We start from the raw sequence: 23,660 nt of genomic DNA on the forward strand, positions 1-23,660 counted from the left end.
CCCTTTGGATTTCGTTGGGGCTTAGAGAATCCAGAAAAAACACATTTTGTATTTGGTCCATTAGTAGCAGCAGAATTGCTATTTGAAAAGAAAAACAAACAAAAAAACCCCAACAAAAAATACCAATAAACCCCCCCAACCCTCTCAGTCCTTTGTATTCACGTTAAAAGCTACAGAATGGAGAAAGCAAAATTATTTCCATTTTCAGGTGCCAGATTTCATCAACTAAAGCCATTTTGAATAAGCTTGTTGGCCTTTATGTACAGCTATGGGGTCCCCTTGCGGTGATCACATTCCCTTCTGCTCAGTGCCTCTCTAAATCTCTTCCAAATGGCAGCAGTAGGTGAGGCAAGGAACTGAAGGATGAACAGGAAACCTTAGCTAGTACTCAGATGGATGGCATGGCTTCAGTTTGGCATTTTAAAAACATTATATTCCCACTGCCTCCATTTTCTCCAGGGAATATAATTTTTATTTTTTTGCAAGCAGGAAGCATCTGAGAGAAAGCTCTTGTTTCCTTCTTTAATCTTTTAACTTTTTTAGGTGCAAGCAAGTGTAAGTCAGCATCAAGCTTCCGCCCTCTATTCTAAAACATCTTGGAACTGTGACTCAATTGAAAATAATCCATGCTACCCACGTGTTTTAACATAGTAATGACTCGTTTCTCCACAGGGTAATATGTAGCCAGCTAAAGTAATGGATGCTGAATGAAGGCTGGAATGTGGTCTAGTTTTATCTAGACATAAAGTAGTTGAAATAAAATGTTTATTTTTAATTATACTAGTCTATACTACATATATGTTTCTATACCAGAGTTTATAATAGGAAATATTTTAGTCTGATGGGATGGTTTATTAATGTACACCTGAAAATACATCTGTGCTTTGCATTTTGGGAAGCAAAAAATACACATAAATAGAAGTATATTACTATATTTCTGGGAAGCACATTTTCTAGTGACTGGATCTGCTTTCAGCTGGCTCTTGTATTTCATTATCAGACTGAAACACAATTTACAATAGTGATGTATGGTAAATAATGCAGAAATCATGTCACATTTTAATTAAGCATTCTAACATAATTGCTTCTTCCAAATCAATTTATACTGACAACAGAATGTACTTTATTTTCAGTGGCTGTTCTCAAGTGAAGGAGAGAGTAGTCCACTACAAAAGATAGGATTTGCAACTTTAATGTTAAAAACTGTGTGGTTTATATGAAAGAAGGTGTCTAAAATACCTTTTATCTTCTATCTGGCTTAGTTAACATCTGTCTGTGTTCTTTGTGGTCACAGATGTATTGATAAAGCTAATCCTCTAATGCTTACGAAGACCTGAAAACAGTTTGGGACTTGATATTTTTTTGTCAGTGACTGCCAACCTGTGTTTGTAAACTAGCCTTGTGTTTTGAGCACTTCATATCTGCATTTGGCATTGTAAGCACCAAGTGTGGGAGCTCCTTACAAAAATCATACATCTATGTGTGTATGTATAGATACACATACACAGTAAGTTAGAATGCATTTTGTATTTGCATGCAGTACTTTGGAATTAAAAATATATTGTTACACTAACATGGAAACAGAAATAAAGGAAATGCATCATACTACACTATTATTTAGACACCATTGAATTTAAGGTATTTCAACAAGTAGGTAATTATATTTTAATAGAAACCTATTTAGAAAAGAACACAAGAAGAGAAAACCTCCTTTTTTGCTTTATATTCTTTTCCATTTAGAATGCTGTAATGAGCTATCATGATAGTTCTTATACAAAGCAAAAATCAGTAGCAAACGTCACCCGTACAGAAAAAGCATGTAATATATCAAAGAAACCCTATTCCTTTTTATTCACCAGGAATAGCTGATACTCATTATTCAGATGTTTTTAAAAATACATTATTTTTTATGAGAGGAAGTTGCAGTATTGTGAGTCTGTGCTTGGGTATACACAAGCACATATCTATAATTGCTTGAAGAATTGCCAAAACACTTGCCTAAAAAGAAAACTAAAAAGCTATGTTCAATCCTTATTTAAATCTATTAATTCTAAATGAATTACACAAGAGAGAACTTTTGGCTTACATTCAGTTTTCATTAGAAAGCAGCATGATACATGATCAGCCTTTATGCACAATCCATAAACCTAATTCCAGAGCTTTTTGTAATAGATGACACAGAAGAACTCCCATGAGCCCAGTTTAAACAGATAACATATACCTTCATTTTGATAGGTGGTGAGTTTACTGATAAGAGTTGACTGCATTGAAATGAAAGTGCATGTTAAAAATTACAGTGTAAAAACATAAAAAGGTAATGTTTGGCCTGAAATTAATAATTTAGACCATTTTTCAATAAAGCAGTTGCAGTTTTCAAACTTTTTTTTTTACTGCCCGTGCTTTGTAAAGCCCTCCACTATGCATTTAGTGCACTGCTGTTCAAAGAAACTGTTTTTCCATGGTCTCAAATAAATAAAATGATTTATTAACAAAACCACAGCATATATTTTGAAATACTGCTCTCAGTTGGTAAGGGAGTTCCCAATTATTAATATTTTCCTCCCCAAAATTTAAATACTTTGTGAGTTTCTGTAACTGTGAAATTGAAATGCCAGTCTGGTTTACATCATAAAACAATGGCTTACTTTCAGCCTTTAAATTCTTTTTCTATAATTAAAAAATATCAAGCTAATAGATTATTTTTTTGATCCAGTCCACAAACATGGTGACTCGAACATACACTCCTGGTCGTTTGGGAAGTGCACACTTATAGCCAAACGATGTTACACCAACCAAAAACCACTTGTTACCATCTTCAAATGTCAGGGGGCCACCTGAATCTCCCTGCAATATGAAATTCAAAAGTTAAAAGTGAACAGTGTCAACTCTGAAGCGGAGCCTGTTTATAATGTTTTGTTTGTGTTGATCCTTAATCATAGACATTGTATCCCTATCTGTGTCAAGCACCACAAGTGAGATCAATCTGAATTCTTCCATGTGGAAAAATTCTTGAAGATAATCCTTTTCCTTTTTTTTTAAAAGATGTGATCTTAAGCTCTTATTAGTCTTTCAGTACAGGACTGGGTTTCAAGTGACTTTTTTTGCTTATTAATTTTATGTTTAGCCCTTCATCTTTCACAAAGCCTGGGTAAATGTGTAGGATTATTTTTTAGTTGAATCTGTTAAGCCAAAATGCAGTTGTATTTTTGGTCACCCCAGAGTTTCTGCAATTTCAAATTTAGAGAAAAAGATTGAAAGATTTCCAGAAGAGGAGGTGTCCTTCACACGCTTCTCCTTCTCAATAGTTTAGCAGATGTAGCATTGCAGTAGAGTGTGGGGTAACAAATTTGATTCATCCCAAGGCCTGAGTGGGGGATGAGTCAGCCATGAGTGCCTTGTTTTGATGAGAAAGAAAACAATGACTATTTTTTGTTGTCTGATGAGTTAGTTGAGCCAGTATTATTTTTGTCTTCTCATGGCGCTGTGAGTGGAGCTTTATGGGAGAGTTCTGCAAGGACTTGGCCATTAAAATACTTCTGCCCATAACTCCAGGGTATCTACAAACATTCAAAGGCTGTGACAGCAGCCTAAAGGCTGAAGCGCTATCAGAACTCACTTATTCATCTTTGCTTATGGTTGAGTGGTCATTGATCACAACGCTGATCACTTGTACTTTAGATCAGCCTATGGTGCTACACTGCTTTTTTTCAGTATGAGGTTCAGAAGGCAAAAAGGAAAGGAAAGCCACAGAGGCTGAAGGAATGGCAAGTGAAATTGGGATTGCATACACTCCTCCTTCTAGACTAAACTAGCCAGTCACTGCACCTGATGATTTACATTGTGAGGGCAAGGCAAGAGCAATTACGTGAGTGCTTCTCATCAGACTTGAGAAGAACCAGCCAGTCTCCATGACATAGACTTCATATTGTTGGAAGAAAAATTACATGACAGCCAACTCTGACTACATCCTCAAAGAGCGGCAGAGTGTTATAAATAGAGCTGGAATGGATAGAAACTAGATCCCCAGGAAGCAGTATATGGCATCAATGCAGAAAGGCAAAATACTGTGGCATCTACTTAGGAAAGGCCTCCAGAGTCTACAGATTATGGGGAAAAGCTGTCTGTTTCCCTTCAATCTATTTGGTATTTATTTCTCTGTACTGTGCTTTTCCCTAAGCATGTCCCTCTTTCCTTCATGGAGTTACTCAGCAGTAATTATTCCAAGTTTAGCACAGAGAATTTCCAGTCCTCATTTTTATCTCCCTTCATGGTTGTTTATGTCAAGATTTTTATCTTTTTAACTTGTATCCTGATAAAGCATTAAATGGACAAAATACTGTGAGTAGAAATTACAGTCATGGATAGTGATTGTCCTGGTTTTAATGACTGAAGGGTCAGGTAGCATTTTATTTGGTAATTAGATGTGGTGTATGGTAGCAGTAGGAATGAGTGAGTCACTTTTATTTACCTTACAGGAGTCTCGTCCTCCTATGTCATATCCCGCACATATCATATTCTCAGTAATACTATATTCTGGCATCCATTGTTGGCATTTTTCATTCGGAATGAGAGGGACTTCTGCTTCTTGCAATATATCTGAAGTGGGACCTGATGAAAATACAAAGTACGTTTAGCTGCTGTAATAAGTATGTACATCCCACTCAGAACACTGATGGCTTTGTGCCTGTTCCAGCATGCTGGGCATGGTACCGAGCAGCAGGAAGCCCTGCCTCACTGCTGTGCTATTCAGGTTTATACCCCTGTAACACAGTCACTGATTAAATGATGCTTATTAACTGAATCCTGTCTTTCATTTGTGTAATGGGACTGAATTTGGTTATAATTAAATCAAGATTACTAAAATCAATGACTATGAACTCACTGTGGGGAGATCTAGGGTATAATTAAGGGTTTAGGAGCTTGGATTGTCTGATGTTTCTTCACTGTCATTGTGTAACTTTGAGTATTTCAAGTTTTTATAAAAGAATTTTTATAAAAGAATTTTTTAATAATACCTACTCAAAATTTTAAATGCAATTTCATTCTGAAGATGTAAAAGCAAATGCATACAAGCAACTGTGGAAGTGAAATGGCATGTTTATTATTTCACAGAGACTCCAAATCTGGAGCATATGATATACAAACAGAACATACATTTCACACTCCAGTCAGTATGCTTGACTTCTGGGGAAAATCATTTGCACATTGTCAGAAAGACTAATCTTCCTCCTCCCCCACCTGATATCTGGAAATAAAACGTACACATTTCATGTTGGGAAAAGCAGTCATCATAATTTCTAAGGGGATGAAATAAGGTTTTTTCATAATTTAATGATCTTAGATATGTATATTTTTTCTAATAAATATGGTATAGCTCTATTACTTTGCTTTAGAGAAGGAACAGTGGAGGAGGATAGTTCCCAAATTTTCACACGGAGGAGTACCTCTCTAAACTATTCGACCTTAGCAACCCCTGTGGAATCAGGAGCAAGCATTCCCTCATGGCTTCATGCCTGTCATGATTTTCCAAGCAGATGACCAACCCACCTTCATTCATAATCTTGCCCCAGCCAGCAATGGAGCAGTTAATTCCTGGTAAAAACTGTTGATTTTTTTCTGGTAAGCAGATAGGTTGTATGTAAACTGTGAATGAGAAACAAGAAATCAGTTTTAACCTCTTCCCTGTGTTCAGGTTTTTATGAAGTCACATAAGAAAACGTTCATTAATTCAAACCCACTTTTTGGGCAAGATATCCAGGAAGTACTGGACTGACTCCAGAATGATTAGGTTGTAAAAAATGTACAGCCACCCCATCACGCTCATATGCTTAGCACAGTTAAGAGTTTTGCATAATAGAGTAAATCTGTTTTATGGGAAAATAACAACTCACCTGTGTATTGCACTTTGTATTGAAGGTGCATGAGAGCAATATCACTATCTTTTGTACGCTTCATATAATGAGGATTTATAACTATTTGATCGATGTTTCGAACTACTGTTGAAGGCTGTGTCATATCTGATTGGTCATACAAGCCAAGAACTGCTTTCCATTGAGATGGTTTTAATTGCCTCCTAGAAGTTGCAAGGAATATTCACAATTACCAATGATTAATGAAAGTTTTGAAAAATATGTTAGGTAAAAAGCTAATCTTTAACCTCATGGTAATTCACAGCATTTGCATATTTTGTCAAAATAAATAGAATGTAGTGGATGTGCTTACAATTTTGTGATTGTAACACTATCTGAAACATCCACGCTGTAGAAATATGTGGTTGATTTTTTATGCTAAGCTTATAATACATTATTTATAAAGAATTAATCAGACAGTAGTGCAGAGGAGGAAAATACATTAACTAAATTACTTTGGCTTTTTAAACTCTGTAAAGAATACTGCTGACTGCCCACCAGGCAATTAATATCAGTCCCAGTTAGAAAATTATTATGGAATATCTAAAGAAAAATAGGTCTAAAATGTCATTGGAAATGCTGCAGCTCACAGACTCAGAAAATTGGTCTCTTAATTTTCTAATCTAAATCAAAAAAGGTATGCTAAGACAAATTATTACATAATCTGCACTTTTTGCTGAGCTGTGCATGCTGGTTTGAGGCTGTATTTAAGTTAGAGAACTTAATTATTTGCTATTTGCTATTTTTTAATCAACCAGTTCATAGTTTCAGAAATACGTTTTCAGAATGATTGTTGTACTGTTGGTTTCTGCTGATGTTTTGGTTTGACATCAGGAGGCTATCTTGTTCTAAACTATGAGTGTTTAAGTTAATGTTCAGAATTAAGGTGTGAAATTGCAAGCTCCCACTTAAGAAAATTCCAGCAAAGTCAAGATGACAAAAAGATTTAAGTGAAAAGGAAGTACCAAGACAGGTGTGGATTTATTGTGTGAAAACTGAGGGCTTGATCCTTCTCATTTCAGTGTCTCTCTGTGGAATATAGCTCCTGTTATGCAATGAGGCAGCATTAATGTATTGGCATAGTCTCCACTGCTGTACTACTTAGCTATTTATAATGAAAGCTCTACTGTAATTTTGAATATTAATGTTTCTTTTTTTGCCATCCCAGTTTCTAGGTGTCTTCTCCAGCACTTTTTTTTATTATAGATGTTATGGAAGCAAACCCTAGAAAATATTTAAATATGCATCACTTCTTTGAATGGTACAAATAACACCATCTAGAGGATATCCAATATTGCCTAATCAATGCACATAAATCAAAATTCATTCTAATGATGCATAGTAAGTCTTGATCAATCTGTGATAATATACAGGAGGAACAGGCAACAGTGAGTTTACCTTTATGAGGTATGATGTCATCCTTTATACCCCTGGCAGAGATTCAACTAATTAATGGAGGCCCACATTAATTATGGGTTAAGTGCAAATACTCAGTATTAATACCATATATTTAAAATGCAATTCTTGTTTGTTCAGAAAATGCTGCTTAGTTTCCATGATTCTCTGCTTTAAAGTGTAAGGACTGAGGGTGTACCAGAAAGTAAAGGAGCCTTTAGCTGAGCCCAAAAGTGATTCAAAACACAGTAATTAAACAGTGAGCTGGTTGTCAACTTTTTATATCAGTGTCACAAATTATTCATAATCTGATGTCTCCTTACTGAATTTGCACATAAAACGAGTATTTCATCATCATTAAAATAAAAAAGACAAGACATGGCATGGATGTCATATGGCCATCTCAGCTAGTTGGAGAGATGCCCTGGAGTCAGCGGAGAGAAAGAGGCACTTCTGAATATGTATTAATTTCATTCTAAAGTAAATATCTAGAAACCCTCTAAAAAGTGCTGCTCCTCAGTGATTTCAGTATGATCCTTTGAAAGTGTGCTTTGCTCTATACAGGACTGAGCAATGGCTCAGGTCATACTTCAACCCAGCTTTACTGACGACTCTCCACCATTTGGATACTTGCATGTTGTGGGAGTATCAGAATGTGTTAGCTTCTGAGTGCAATGAACATTACCCATATACACAGTGTGCTGCTGTCACCAGCCATTCATCACTGACAAGGGAAGCTCCACAAACAGGTCTGGAATTAAAATGAAGTGAAACTATCCAAGGCCAAACCTCTCTTCTGGCATCACTTCCACCTACAATCCTTGTTCCATTGTTCTGAGTTACCAGGTGTTTTCCACAAGCTAAAATTAAGAAAAAAAAACACAACAAAACCCTAAAAAAATGTAGATTTTTGGGGAGATAAAGCATGTTTTATTAGACTAGCTAATATTCTTGGAAAAATAGGCTTTGTAGTGTCTGAACTGCTATTCAGAAATACTATTACTGTGGAAAAAGTTTGGCATTTTATAGCTGAAATCAAGATGCAACTTTATAACTTGGATTTAGATGTGTTCTTTCCTCAGACCTTCTGGATTTTTTATGTATGTGTTTTCAGTATAGACGCATCTCTAGTGTATACTTAACTCTGAAAACAAGTGAAGACTGTAAATTTTCCTGTGTTTATATCATTACGAGTATAGCTTTTATAGTCCATTCCCTAACCTTTCAATTCAAACTATAAACATTAGGCTTTATGAACTGAACAACTTGATTTCTGTGGGAAATATTCCCAGGGTATATGTACTTACGTTTAATGTTACATTGCAGATGAACCACCAGGTTGTTCAAACAGTGTTCTCTAGAATGAAAGTGCAATTAAATCACAAGTATCTACACACCAGGTAACACTAAATGACTGTCAAATATACATACATGCATACGTATATATAAGCATTTAAGCAAACTTAAATATATTTCGTCCTACATGTTTTAATTACATTTTATTTATAAATATACAAAATTATATATAGTAGTAAATGTACATATTCCTCTTCAACGGACACTTAATTGTTGTATCTTACGGAAATAAAAGTAGACTCCCCTTGTGTTTTAGGGAAATGAGTCATCTGTCTGTGACAGATTTTCAATAAAATTGTAATTGCATATGGTATTTTTTCTACCTTTTGAGATGTTTTCAGTATCTTACCACTAGAGATCAGTGTGACCAAAGAATTTCAGAGGTTAGTTTGATATCACTATCTTTTTACTAAGATTATAATGCACTGTAAATTATATAGCCGCATATACAGGGTTAGAAATTATTTAGCAGAGATATAAAGCCAGAGTCTGAAGAGTATAAGACCACAGATCAAAACTACTCAAGCATTTCTGATACCCAGAGGTTTTAAGATTATCTTCATAGCTTGTAATGAATCTGAACACTGGGGACAGTGTGTGTGCTAGCAATTTAAATCTGATACACACAGAAATATATCAGAGAAAAAAAAAGTCTGTCCATGGCTAGTTTACAGTATGCATTTCTAAATAGAAAAAGGGAAGGATACTTTAAATGTGATATAGTATTATGTATCCCTCACTATGTATGCTTTAAAATCTGGTATCTGCTGTGAGTGAAATAATGCATGATTGACCCAGCATTTTCTCAATGGCATAGCGGTGCAAGAAGGGCAATTGGGAACTGTAACTGTCCCCCACCTTCCCAATTAAATCTTCACTACAGGGGGGTTAAGAATGAGATATGCCTCCAGCCCTGAATAGTCTCACATAGCCATTTTCCTCTTCAAGACCAATGCATAATTTTATAAGTGTAATTTAAAAAGTGGAAACCAAATTCTGTAATTTGTATTCAAATCTGTACTGATTTCATAAGAGTGTCCCTTGGTAGTGAGACAGACATCAAGGAGGACAACCAGAAATGCATAAATCCATAGGAAACCAATACCATCTTCTGCATGAACTTCATAGCAGCTAAATACTCTTGACCAAGCTCCCTCCATAGGCCTTAAAAGGGTGGTCAGTGGTAATGTATATTAGCTCCTTTATCCATCCTGTGCTTTCTCTTGGGTAGATGCATAAACTAACATCCAATATGTCAGATTTGTCCCTATTTTTTTACACTGAAGCAGGGAGTCTCATGTAACGAGGGTCTTTGCCCCCCCCACCAGTACCTACTGATTGCTTTAGTAGAAATCCTTTTTGCTTTTTCTTCTTTCTGAAATTAGCATCCAGTATGAAAACCACTTCCTTGTCTGCACGTTAATTCACCAGTCCTCAGCTGCCTCTTGGTCAGCACAAGAGAGTCCAGAAGGCAAGAGGCATTGCATGTGCTGAATACAACATCCTGTGTGCCTCTTTGAGTGTCAACTATGAAGCAGCAATGCCAGGCAGAAATCTGGAGTAGTTGGGACATCTGTGAGCACGATTGTCACTTAGGACTGACAAAAGCAATTATGCCTGTGGAAGCTGCTCACATATATCTTCAAGGCAGGATTTTGCCCTGTTACAAAGCTATCCTGCCAAGAAATACATTACCTAAGGGGATCAGAGAACAGTTTTCTGTCACCACAGCTTTCAAGTCCTGTTATATGTGCCCTCCTTTGCTTCAGTGGTAGTTACACTTAAACAAGACCAGACAATGTGAGAAATACATTTTATAGTTTGAATACCAATTAATGAATTTGATTTTTTAAATTATCAAATCTGTGTGATCTTTCTATCATTCATTATATGTACAGAAGAAGTGTGTGAATCTGTAATGGTGTCACCCTGTAAAATGATTCCTATCAGCTGTCCAGATGAAACATGGTAGAAGATAACTATTTCTGCAACAGAAGTACAACTAAGATGAATGAATTCATTCCATTTCCTCCTGCATGAATCACTTTTTAGTGTTTAATAGATATTAACAGAAGACATCTTTAAATCATTAGCACTCTTTAATATCTCTCGTGGCAATGCTGGTTTAGACATTCACTCAAGAAAAAAAGAAAAATAGCTTGCAATGATATTCCGTTAGTTTAAGATGCTTTCACCACCAGTGAGAATGATAAATGTTTGGGATTAACAGTATAATTAGAACATAAAATGTATCATTTTTTTTTTAAACTGTAGATAAAATACAGCATACCAAATTAAGAATTCTCTCCTGCTTTGTTACTGTGTGGTATGTTTATAAAGGAAACCTGAAAGAACATGGACTCTTGCCATCCTCAACATGGTTTCAGCATTTTAGCAATTAGACAGTAATTTTCGGCCTCAGTGCTTTTGGGAGGATTCTAGAAAAATGTGTATAATAAGCCCTCTTATAAGCAGAAAGCCAGTAATTGAAGTAATTATGTATATTTTTTTTGATGATGACAAGCCTTTCTCCTTTTGGAGGTGTACTGTGAATCCCAGAATTTACTGAGAATATAATCCTGTGCTAATTTTACATTTTCATTTAATCTACAAGAAACTCCACCAGTTTGTAGGACCCTTCAGAATCACTTCAGCTGTTATTTGGACTGAGAAAGATTAGAATATAATAAAATGTATTCCAAGGATCATCTCATCTAATGATTCACTACTAAATTTGGAGACAAACCCAGAAGTAATTTCTGAGTGGGACTAATTTGTTTAAATATAGATATCGGTCTGTGGATTACTTACTTTAGCAATCCACACTTAGTCCTAAATCTGTATCGGTAAAGTCAATGGATTATAGAGTGTGACTCATCATAGTTCAAGAGATGCCCTGATGGATTGCAAGTTGGAGATTGTATTTTTTTTCTATTAATTACAGAGAGAACCTAGTGTGATAACTACTATATAGCCATGGGTGAATGCCACTCCATTTTAATTCTTCTACTGTATTATAGATTCATAATTTAGAGATTTTTAGATGAGAAATGTAAAAATAGCAGTATTTATCATTTACACAGTAAAAGTATAAAGACTTCACTTAATATTGTACTGAATGCTAGCAAGCACCTGTCTCCTTTTAAATTTACAATAGATGGACAGGAATGAAAGGGGGAAGAGTGTGTTGGCCAGTGTTACACAGAATTCAGCAGTAGGCAGAGAATAAAATGTAGATATGTTTATAGTCCAGACCTCATACAGAATCATGTTACCTCTCAGATAAACTTGAGCTAGAATAAATGTATAAATGATCACCACCATACTTTAAGTTATTCTTTGTATGAGGAAGAAACCTCACTTTACCAACCTTTTTGTAAATATTAGGCCGTGGTTAGCTGCTTTGGTGATGTTGACAAATGGGCCATCTCCAGTGAAAAATACAGTTGATGACATATTTGCATCCCTGGAAGAAAAGACACACATGCATATTTTTGGATATTTATCCTGTTCCACCAGTGGATTAATGTTTGGGAAATGATTATGCTGGTGGAATAAACTGCATCATTTTTTTCCTGAAATAATGACTATTTATGAGGAGATTTTTGAGGCTTGAAACTCACATGGATTAAAATGCAACTCACCTACTTTCACTCTTACATCTTATTGTAAACTTTCTAATGCTACAATAATATTGAAAGAGATTGAAATTATTTTAATAGCAGTAAATTATCAATTTTTGCTTTTCTGTGACACAGTGAAGGATTTGCAGTACCGATTGTTAAATATATGAAGCTAAAACTTAGTATGCAAAACAGAACACTAATAACGGAACCTTGGAATATTACAGTTTTGCCTTTTTGCAGGGGGGGTGTGTGTAATTACATTGATACTATACTTCTGTGTCTAGAGAAGAAACTATGTCATGAAGAATCTAATGGAATAAATGCTACCTTCCTTAGAAGTTAAGTTTCACCTCATAGGTCTGTTGAAATCAAAATAATTGTTTGTGGAGTAGATCAAGGGTGTCATATTTGCTGTTGAACAGGATAGTTCCCCTGAAGTGGGGTCTATTCCTCGACTAACTTTTTCTCTAATGATGGCCTTTTGAACACCAAGAATTCTGTGTACTGTTGGTGAGATAAATTGTTTTGGTGTTTACAACCCATATCCAGATTTACTTTATAGCATCATATACATTCTGCATCATATACTTTGTGATACTGCGTATGACCAGCTTGCAACATACACCCAATAAAAATACTTGCTTTCTCTTGAGGAAGTGTGGGGAAAACAGATAGCTGTGGTCAGACTACATAATTTTTTGGGGGGGTAACAGCCTACTCCCATCTTACCCTTTAGCCATACGTATCTCAGGAGCTGGAAGAGAACCACTTGTGCAGGTTTAATACATAGGGAACACCTGAAGTACCATCTCTTCTCTTTGACTGCAGTAAATCTTATTCTCTTGGGAAGTATGAAGTCTAGAATCTGCCTGCAAATCTGGTGTGTATGGAGAGTAAGACTAGGCATAGGAGAAGGGAGGTGTTCAATAGCCCTGCTTTGCCACTAGGAGAGGTGTATGATCCACCCTACTGAAAATGTAATTACTGCAGCATTTCTCAACCCGGAGATGACAAAGCTATATCTAATTCTGTCTCTAGATATATACATACATAGAGAGACTTTCAGTACAGGCTAGCCTAGTGTACAGACTTTTTTCAATATAAAGCACTAGTATACTTAGATGTACTTCAGAGATTACCCCAGAACATTTTAGACAGTCTGGAAAAGTAGTAAAGTGCCAACCCAGGTAGGTAGAGTCAAATTCTACGATGAGAAACCAGTCTAATCACTGAACTTATGTAAGTGCAAATATGTCAAAAAGGCACCAAGTTGTTTCCTGAGAAAGTTAGTGACCAGGAGCTTTTACCAATTAAAAACTGAACATGCTACCAGGAAAAGCATAGAGTGTGTAGAGTATGTACATTTATTAATATTACTGGCTTACATTTTCCATAGCATATTATGCCAGGAAACTTCAACTAAATGCATGTATATTTTACTGGATTACTGTAACAGACCCTGTAATAGGGCAAACACTACAAACCTTCCAAGTCAAAGCTTCCACCAACCTCATAATACTTGTGAAGATCCTCGTGAAGATCTGTTATCTCACCTCAGCATCCTTCTTGATCTTTTTCAGCAAAGACTGAGCAAACTATTTCCCATTCTTCTGCCTTTTTTTTTTTTTTAAATAAATGCTGAAATTTCTGGATTACAGTTTGGAAATTCTGTGAACTTCCTCATAACCAGAGAAGCTTTCCCAGCTTTTTGAAATAAAATCTAAGCCCTTTTGTGAGAAAACCTTTCATAATTTCGTTTGGTTTCTTAGTGTACTGAAGCACGTACAACAAGAAATCTCTAAGCTTTATGAGTGACTACAAAAATCAATCTGCTACTCTTTTAATTAACTTACTGGTAAATGATGAGGGTTAAGCATTTCTGTAAGTATAAGAAATCATACACTTTTCCTGGAGATACTCAGTTTAGTAACAAGAATATAGTTTGTTCTGCAGGTCCAGAAATGCAGTGTCACAGCTCTTTAATTTCTGTTAATGAAAATGATATTTTAGAAATCTTGCAGGTTGCGACAAAAATGGCCTTTCAGAGGCTAATCTAGGTGTTAAGTAACCCTCATTCCATTCAACGTGCTCACTAGGCAAAATTTACAGAAAACTTAGAGACTAGTCTTAGAAGTTTCTTAGACACATATGTACAGAGATATCTGTGCAGTAAATTCCTCAGATGTTGGTCCTCATGTACCTAAATACTCTATGGATCACTATGATTTCAGTCTCTAGCTCTGTCTCGGATGTGCTCAGTAACAATAAGCAGTAGCAAATGTTGAGAAAGATTTAGATTATGTGGTACTATGCTGAAAAAAATACTCAGAGTAAGGATAGAAGTGCAATTGTCTGATAGCTACAATTCTTTTCCCTGTCTTACAAAAACCCCCAAATGATGCATTTCTTATTTGAAGAAAATATGTTCACACGTTTTGTAATTCACTGTTTAGTTCTCAGGCTGTGGGATGTTTGCAGTTTGTTTGATTTGTGTTTGAGACACAGGGCAGTGTTTCTGTTTCATCCACTGATTTTGTGACAGAAAAACAAACAATGAAGAATAACAGCAAATTACAAATAACCAACACTTTTTTTTGGCATAAAAAAGCTTTGTTCACACCTGGATTAATATTTCTAAATGCTTGTGTGCACACAATTTTTATATGAAAATTTGCAAATTATAAATAAAAGTAACCTCTCAATACTTTCTGGATTTGAAATGAAGCTTCTTAAGCAATGGGTTTAAGCCAAGCTTACTAGCAGTGTCTGATCCTAAGTGAAGCTGTGGACCTACAAATCCAAAAAAATCATTGAGACTTCTGTGGCTTTCAGGTCAAATTGCACATTATTACTTGGTGACAACAAACATGAAACTAAGTCTAATCGCCAGATAATTAGGACTGTCCTAATTCTGTTCCTCAATGCTGCAAACACAGCCTGAGCACACTGAGAAACAGGTTCTTTCTTAAATCCAGCACATGACTGATTGGCTCTACAGCAGAGTAAGATCATGCTATCTGTTTATTATCCTAATTTATCCATCAGAATAAAAATTCTTTGTGCGTAAATACTGGGGGATCATTTCCACCCCTTTCAGTCCATACTTCATATTCTGAGCACACCTGGAGAACCTGAGTCTGACAGTCAAAGACAGGATATTCTGACGTGTCTCAAGGAGCCTACTACTGACCATTCACAAGTGGGGAGGATGAACACCTAACTGACCTGGAAATCTCAAACAAGACATTGTATTCCAATGAACTCATTTTCTTCTCAAGAATTTTGAGAGTTTGTGAAGAAAATTGACTGCAGGGTTGAGAACAAGGCCTAAACTCTCAGTCCTTGTTTGACTTTTGGATGTGGCAAAATTGCAAGGTCTACCCCCTTCCTGGGTACAATTCAGTAAAGATCCAGCTGACTCTGGTTCCAGGGAAACAAGCATGTTTCACACCAGACCAGTAGAATGGTGAAAAACTCATCGTATGATTTTGTTGGTTCAAGGAAAAGCAATGCTAACAATACTCAGATTTTAACAGTGTTGTCAAATGCACACAGTTACAAGTGCAAGCTGAGCAAAGGATCTTGTTCAGGTTTCTCAAGAGCATCAATTTGTGCACCTTGCACTCCAGACTCATTAAGAATATTTGTAAATGATTTGCCTAAGCTATATTTTGTAGATGAACACATAGGCATGCCTCCAGATTTGCTTCCTGTTTGGCACATATCACAAATGCAACAGTCACGCATTTGAAAAATAGAGGCAAAAGGATTCACATGTGTGATTTATTAGAATCTGTGTGGAACATTGCACTTTCTAGCCCAGCTACATAAATAATCAGGATATGGTGCAGGAATCCTGTCATTTCAGTCCTTTTCATAAATTAAACAGCAAATGAGACTAGCAAATGTATAAGCAATTAACAGCAAGAGTAAATTGTCCTAGATGAACCTTACCCTCTTTCTCTAATAAAGTATGATTCTAGGTAATTATTCAGTATAGAAGCATGAGCTATAGCCTACTCAAGACATGTTATTACAAACATCCATTTAGTAACAAATATGGTACTATTTATTAACAAATACGCTGCTACAGGGGGATTTGTGGAAGGCAGAAACAGCATGATGCTTACAGGAGTTATATATACATATGTATATATATGAGAATTTTATTCTATTCTGTAGGATCAGTAAGAGCAGTAGCACCCAGGAATCGAGAATATGTTGCAATTTAGGTTTAAAAATACTTTTTCTTGATAATGGGAATATGTAATAACCTGAGAAATGGAATTAAAAAGAAGTAACTAGGAAACTTAGTAGGAATTTTTTTAGCAATTATATTTAGCTTATAGAGGCAAACTGAAATGTATTGCCACAGAATGTTATGGAGACAAAAGCATAAGTAATCTTTAAAAGGTAATAAAAAGTACCATGGAAGACAAAGTTCATTGAAGCCTATCAAATATAAAAATGTAAATTAAACCAATAGACCACAAAATGACTAGTGTCTAGAAGTTATAGAGGGAAAGAAGGTGGGGAAGGGGGAGAAAGAATCAAAGGAAGAAGGCTACTGGCCACTGTAAAGGACAAGGTATTTGACTAGAAGAACATTTAGTCATAGTTTGTATGCTGTTATATGCATGTGTAAATGAGATAACTACACACATAAATCACAATTAGGATTTGTGCATGCAGGTATCTGGTATTTACAGAAATACAGTACCTACCCAATGGGAAAAAAGTAAAAAACCAAACCATCACACATTCACCCAATGATTAAAAGTATTTTCAAATAACACTTGGATATTTTCTAATTCCTCCTAACTGTGATTTCTACAATTAATTTATCAGAAGAGTATTTAGAGCATCCTACATTGATCAGAGACCAACATAATGAATTGCAAGCTTAGAATTTAATTTGATTATTACTTGGATGAGTGACATCGTGTAAAAACCTCAGCACTGTAGGAAAGCTATTTATTATTCAGTGGATGGCAGTGAAGTTTCATACAGTGTAAATACGGCCAGAATTTAGGCCATAAATTTTACCATAGATTGAAAAATACATTTCTGTCACCCCCTTTCCCTGGAAAACCTTCTGAACAGTGACTGAAGCCAAATCTACTTTTTCAGTCATATACTTCCCTTCTCCCTCCCCCCTCTAAGTATACCTCAAGAGAAATACAGTTTCCTCTCCCAACAGCTCAGGTCTAATGATAGGCATGAAATGTATTGGGACCCCAATAGAAGAATACCCAAGTGATTATCTTGAATTTACTTGAAATGATATTAGTATGATAGCAGAGCAGCCAAAGCTGCTGTTTGCTCCAGCTTTACTCTTGAGCCATCCTCATAAAACTGAAGGTGTAAATGATGACATAAAGTGACAAAAGACCTCCACATCAGTCTCCCAATGTTCTCCAATATGTATCCTCATGCCTATTCTGCCATATTCAGAGTCATCAATCCTGTAATGAATGCCATCAAAACAGGGTTTGCAACACTTAGAAACCTGTTGTCACACCAAGCACATCACTTGCCTCAGAAAAATACATATGCCCTTTTCCTGGATGGTAAAGACATCGATAAAATGATGAGGAAAACACCAATATACAGACTCAGCAAACCTGCAAACAAGTCACAGGGAGGAATATTTTTCACTCACCCTAGCCCCAGCAGCTGGCATACGCTGTCTGAAATCTGTTCATTCCAATCCTCTGCACATGCCAGGTGCCATGTTTTCCCAATCCTGGCCTGTACCAGCCCTTCGGTGCTTAGAGAACCATTAAGCAATCTCACTGTAGACCAAAATGGACAGAATCATTTGAGATAGGTGGTAAACCACCCTCTTCCCCATCCCAAGCCAACAGAAATGTAGTATAAACAGAATTATTATTGCCGGCGAAGAACAAAAAAAGTTAGAATACATTACAGCAGTAATAAACCCAGCATATCCAGGATGTTGTGTTCCCACAGGAAGGAAACATTATTGTTATCTCCTTCTATATTTCTGCCACGGGAGAATTTCATACCCTGTATTTTGCAAATGTCTTATGAATAGACAATAAACCGTACATTTTCCGTCAACTCTAACCAATGCTTTTTCTCAGACAGCATTATGTAATTTCCAAATACTCTGTGAAGCTTTAGCTACATGATGCTCAGTAACACTGATAGGAAATAAGGTTAAAATGAGAGCTGACAGAAAAAATTGGATTTTCCAGTTCCAATTGCTATGAGATTGTCACTGTTTTCATTGCAGCTTTAGTTAAAACACACACAAACAATAAAAGTTCCCTGAGAAATAATCTCTCTATAAAAATGTTTCCCCAAACTAAACATTCAGAACAAAAATTCAGAAACTCATTAAGTATTTGGTGAAAAATCTTATGCTATTGGCATAGTGACTAAGGAAGTTGGACCATAAGGTTTAAGAAGGTCAGCCGAATCCCATGTGTGTCTCAGGAGCTACAGCTGCATTTCAGGCAGATGACAGTTATTGCCAGCATGAAGTAGGAAGAAACATACAATCCATTTGACATTTACTGGTTGCCAAAACAATTTTTTTTTTAAATCTTACGTTGTCCAGAAATCCCTTTTCCACAGAAAAGTAAAGCGTACCCACGACAGTAAAAAAAAAAAAAAAAAAATTACATTTTTGGGCATGCCTCTTTGACACCTAGAGTGCATGAATGAAAGAAGTGATATACAATGATTAATTAATGGTAAATTTCAGTCATGAGAAATTTTCAAGCAGTCTTGAAAAATCTCAGAATTGCTTGCACTGCGGGATTTCTCCAAATTACTTTTGACACTTCTCCTCTCTTCTAAATGGACTTTAATTCCTTTTCCTTTCTCCTCATCAGATCCATGTTCTTCTCCAAATACATTGTTGGTATAGAATAAGAGAGTCATTGAGCACTCACTTAACAACTGCTTAATTCAAATGTCATACATTTTAGAATTCTGCAAAGGAAGAGGTACCCTATCCCTTTTCTTTGCAGTCCCAGGGAAGTTTCAGAATTTGGAGTATTTGAAAATGAACATTTGTTTAGTTCAAATTGCCACTTCTGATAAGAAATTGAAATTGGTTTCAGGAAAATGAGCAAGACTTTGGACACTGAAAAGACTCAATGTGAGGATGCCTAATTGAATTTTCATTTTAAGACTTAGATTGATTCAGCCAACATTTGGATTAAATGGGTTCTTGGAAACAATTCTCCCAGTCCCTTAATGTGAGGTAATTTGTTGTGAAGTAACAGACAATCTATGGCAAAATAAATCTTTGGGAAAACGTACATCATGTTAATGTAGGTGATGGTTACCTTGTTCAGATCTTTAGCAATGACTGGAAAAAGCCATTCAAGCCCTCTTTGCTTAAGAAGAAGCTGAAGTGAATTTTATTCTATGCATTTTAAAGGAAGAAAATGTTTGCAACAAAATAGCTAGTTGCACTAATGCAAAGAGTGTGACTTTGGACATATATAGATATACATATATTTATATATGTCATGTATACAAATATATATATGTATATATGCATGTAAAAGATGTTGAAATCAATGAGAACTGTCAGCACACATCCAAGAACATATCTGATTCCTAGCAGTTCTCTTTAGCACAAAGAAAATGATGTAGTGAGCTTAAAAATCCACTTTTAATTCTTCTATTACTGTTCCATAATAGATTGTCAGAACAGCACTTTGTCAGAAACAGCAATTTAATTTCTCTGCTAAGGCCCAACATGATTTTAACATCAGTTTAACATTTAAATTATTGTTTAGAGAATGCTGTTACCATGTTATGTGAAATAAAGCCACATACTGTACACCTACATTTTGGAAAGAACCATTTTACCAGAGGACTAAGCAATATAGCTATTGGTCTCCTTGTTGTAGGAACATCCACATCCACTAGGAGCAATGGATGCTGCTTTGGCAGCTGTGCTGTCCCTTGACTCTATGGCAATGCCTCTACAAGATGCAGTCCAGGCAGGCTGGAGGGTGCCACATGCTGCAGTTTGGCTTCACACCCACAAGACTATCTGGGAATTTGCATCAAGAAGACTCTTATTCTCTACCCTACATGGCAGAATTTATACTACTGTGAAACAGTATTACAGCAAAAAGTGATAGAATTTGGGAATACAAAATGGATACAGAAGGAAATGTAATGAGTTTTCATTTCATTTTGAGGCATCCACAGATTTAAGGACAGAGGAATTTCTTACCTTTTCCAGAGATCTTCACCAGCTTACATACACTGTCTCAGAAAACTTTGGTGTTTTGGCCCTAACAAACTCAATGAGATACTGCTGTGTAAACTGGCACAGCCTGCATGCAGCTGCATTGGTTTAAACTAGCTGAGGTTTTGTGGCTGTTTTCCTAGGTAATTCCTACCAATTATGCATGCATTCCTTCTCTTTGTATGAAGGAAACCTTACTGCACTTTGCTTCATCAGAGCCATCTTCACACTGAGGTAGGTTGTCGCAAAGGTTATGCAATGGTATACAGTCCCCGCTACCACACCGATGCTCATCAATGGCACAAGCTCCTGGAGGAAAACAGGAAAGGAAAATGAATCTGTAATTACAAGGAAGGTTGATGTTCACTGGAGATCATACAGTTCACCTGAAAGAAAAATGGAGTGGATAGTATGCAGAACCTTTGATTTCCTTTTCTTTCCTTTCCTATGCATCTCTTTTTTTAAAAAAAAGATTATTTTCAGATAAATAGAAGCTAATTAAGAATAAAATCTATGGTATTACACCTTGTAGTTTCTGCTATATTTAGCATTGCTCAGTTACTAGTGTTCTTCTGTTACATGTAATAAACTTCGGAGGCATGAGAAAAGTCAAACCTTGATCAAATCCTGTCAAAAGTGACTAATGACTTTAAGTTTCAGATGTTCAGCACCTTCACAAAAGTTTAGAAACCTTAAAGTATGTCAGGTCAAACGTACAAGTAAAAAAGGCACTGAAAGCCAAGAAAGGTTTTGAAACCTGTCTGGGAGGAAAGGTGGAAGAGACAAAACTAACAGAAATGAATGAGGAAAACATTCACAAAAGTAGGATTAAGCTACTTCAGTATCAGTTATGTAACAAAAGCAGAGCAGATAGAGAGTATATGTAAAGCTATATAATTCCTTCTATGGCTAAAGTGTTATTTCTAATGGTATGATTCTATATATGTACAGAAAATACACAGTCACAAATTCTATTGAAAAATTGTTTATTTTCTTTATTTTACTTTCCTGGACTTACTGACTGAAACATTTAATTATCTAGCAGTCCTATTTAAGGCAAGATAATTGCTTTTGTAATATTAATATAAAATGATTCATTCATCAGTCAGTATGGTCTGTTGTAGAATATGGAAGCAAAAGAATATGGTTTATAAAAGGCCTAAACCAGATTTTCCTACATTCAATGGCCATAACTGATGCCAGGTTTTCCATAGAACTTAGTTCTCACTTAGACAGGTTTTTTATTATATTGCATACTGCCAAAAAGTATTTCTTTTCAAATTATGCTTCCTTCCCAAAAACTCAGTATTTCATGGAAAAATAAAATAAAAAGAAAAATCTGCTTGTCTTGTAAATTTAATTTATTTACTGACAATCCTTTTATCCTTGGGCCTGCATGCTAACGATACAGTCTCTGTCCTTTGGCTGCAAAGATCATGAATAAGCGTAATTCTTTTGCAAATGGAACCTTTTAAATATATTTAACCAGAATTGGCAATGGCCACTTTGAGAACTCTACCTTGCTAAGCTTAATTTTTACTTTACAACAAAATATGGGCAAAGCTGGCTCAGCAAAGGCACTGAACCAGCTAAAAAAAAGCTTAGTGTTGTTGGACTGATCAAATGTGATAGAGAAGGCAGAACAAGAAGCAGCAAAATGGTCATATGTCCATACAAACCTACCTCTCAGTCTTGCACAATGGGACTAAACAAAGTTGATTTTACAAAGGTAAATCAATTAAGATTTTTTTAAAGATTAAGAAAGTTAATATTATTACTGTTGATCTATAGAAAAGCTGCAGCTAGCTAAACATGCTGTCAGACACTTGTCCTTTATGATAATAATAAATAAAAAAAGTGTAGATTCTTGTTGTCTTTCTGTTCTTGCAAATGAATGGTACTTCACACATCTCTGAATACACACTGCTTTTTCTTTCTCTTTTCTCTGCTGTCAGACTTCCACAGAAGTAATACAAAACCTCTAATTAATTCTGTCAAGATTTGGCCTAGAGTTAGAGTAAGTATTTGTCCTGGTAAGCATATTGCTGTTCCATGTACTTTAGCATTTGGCTGCGTTTTGCATGTTTTTGGAGAGCTGATTGCTGAATTACTTACATGAGTGACAAGTCTAATTGCAGTCCCCAACAAAATCAAGAGTCTTTCAGAAAGGGACTGGCTGGGACCAGAAACACTGCTGTCCAAATATTTAAAAGACTAACTCTTCCCAGATCCTTCACATGCTAAGGATCAAATTTTTAAAGATGCAAGAAGGACCGTATTGCAAATATTAATCAGTTACCATATACATTTTTCTCTTCTAGTGGATGTGATCAATAATAAATATTTCACAAATGCATTTAAACACACAGTAATGACACCCTCAAATGAGTCACAAAATGATGTTCTTTTCTGGGCCTTGTATAGGGGATAGTTTGTATTTGACTTCTAAATATTTGAATAGTTTTTGGTCAAAATACTGAGTCAATTTTTCATGTAATATCACACAGATCTGCAGATGATACAGACATTGGTCCAATTACACTAAAGCAACAAAAACGTCACTTTTCATGCTAGAAAGCATAAAGTACAGATGGGTAACTGCTCTTTAACTTCATATTTCTGTTGATCAAGGGCTAAGAGTCACCTTCTACTCTCCACTTTTTCTCAACTGACATAACCTCTTAAATACAAGGGTTCATATGCTTACCTAGATGGTAGCCAGTAGTAAAGTTTGCAAGAAATCCCTTCTTTGTTGCAGACTCGTCCGTAAGGAAGATTACTGTCATTTGGTTTGTTGTAGAGAAGACATCTGGCAATGGGTCTTGTCCTGTATAGACAGCTGTTCTCCAGGAGAACATGAATGCATTTAAGCTATTTTGGTTTTATGCATTTCAAAATGTTTTGGGTTCAAAAGCAAATCATACTACCACATGAATACAGTTATTCCCCCAAACCTAACTGCTATCAGACTACAATGATAAAAGCTCAACCCGAAGTTTGACATATCAGTATAGAAAGATAAGGTTCAACTAAGGGATTACATTTCTGTTTGTCCACATACGTGAGAAGTCTTATTTATCAAGACGTTAATTTTGTTTAGATTGCAAAGAAAGTTGAGTGTGTGCAAACATT

The 23,660-nt window shown here is 35.8% G+C and overlaps 1 protein-coding gene across 1 annotated transcript in view; it reads right to left on the bottom strand.

Moving 5' to 3' along the window:
* Window positions 1-2,688: 2,688 nt before the first annotated feature.
* Window positions 2,689-23,660, bottom strand: part of TMPRSS15 (transmembrane serine protease 15) — a 57,910-nt gene continuing 36,938 nt past the window's right edge. The window contains exons 18-27 of the mRNA XM_074816707.1: window positions 23,236-23,367; window positions 20,727-20,837; window positions 17,949-18,081; window positions 12,031-12,126; window positions 8,612-8,661; window positions 7,990-8,164; window positions 5,892-6,073; window positions 5,548-5,643; window positions 4,469-4,608; window positions 2,689-2,844 (exon numbers count right to left, since the gene is read on the bottom strand). Of these exons, the coding sequence (XP_074672808.1) occupies window positions 2,689-2,844; window positions 4,469-4,608; window positions 5,548-5,643; window positions 5,892-6,073; window positions 7,990-8,164; window positions 8,612-8,661; window positions 12,031-12,126; window positions 17,949-18,081; window positions 20,727-20,837; window positions 23,236-23,367 (1,271 nt within the window). The remainder of the gene's footprint in view (window positions 2,845-4,468; window positions 4,609-5,547; window positions 5,644-5,891; window positions 6,074-7,989; window positions 8,165-8,611; window positions 8,662-12,030; window positions 12,127-17,948; window positions 18,082-20,726; window positions 20,838-23,235; window positions 23,368-23,660) is intronic.

This window comes from Strix aluco, chromosome 2, assembly GCF_031877795.1.
Source record: "Strix aluco isolate bStrAlu1 chromosome 2, bStrAlu1.hap1, whole genome shotgun sequence".
NCBI lineage: Eukaryota > Metazoa > Chordata > Aves > Strigiformes > Strigidae > Strix > Strix aluco.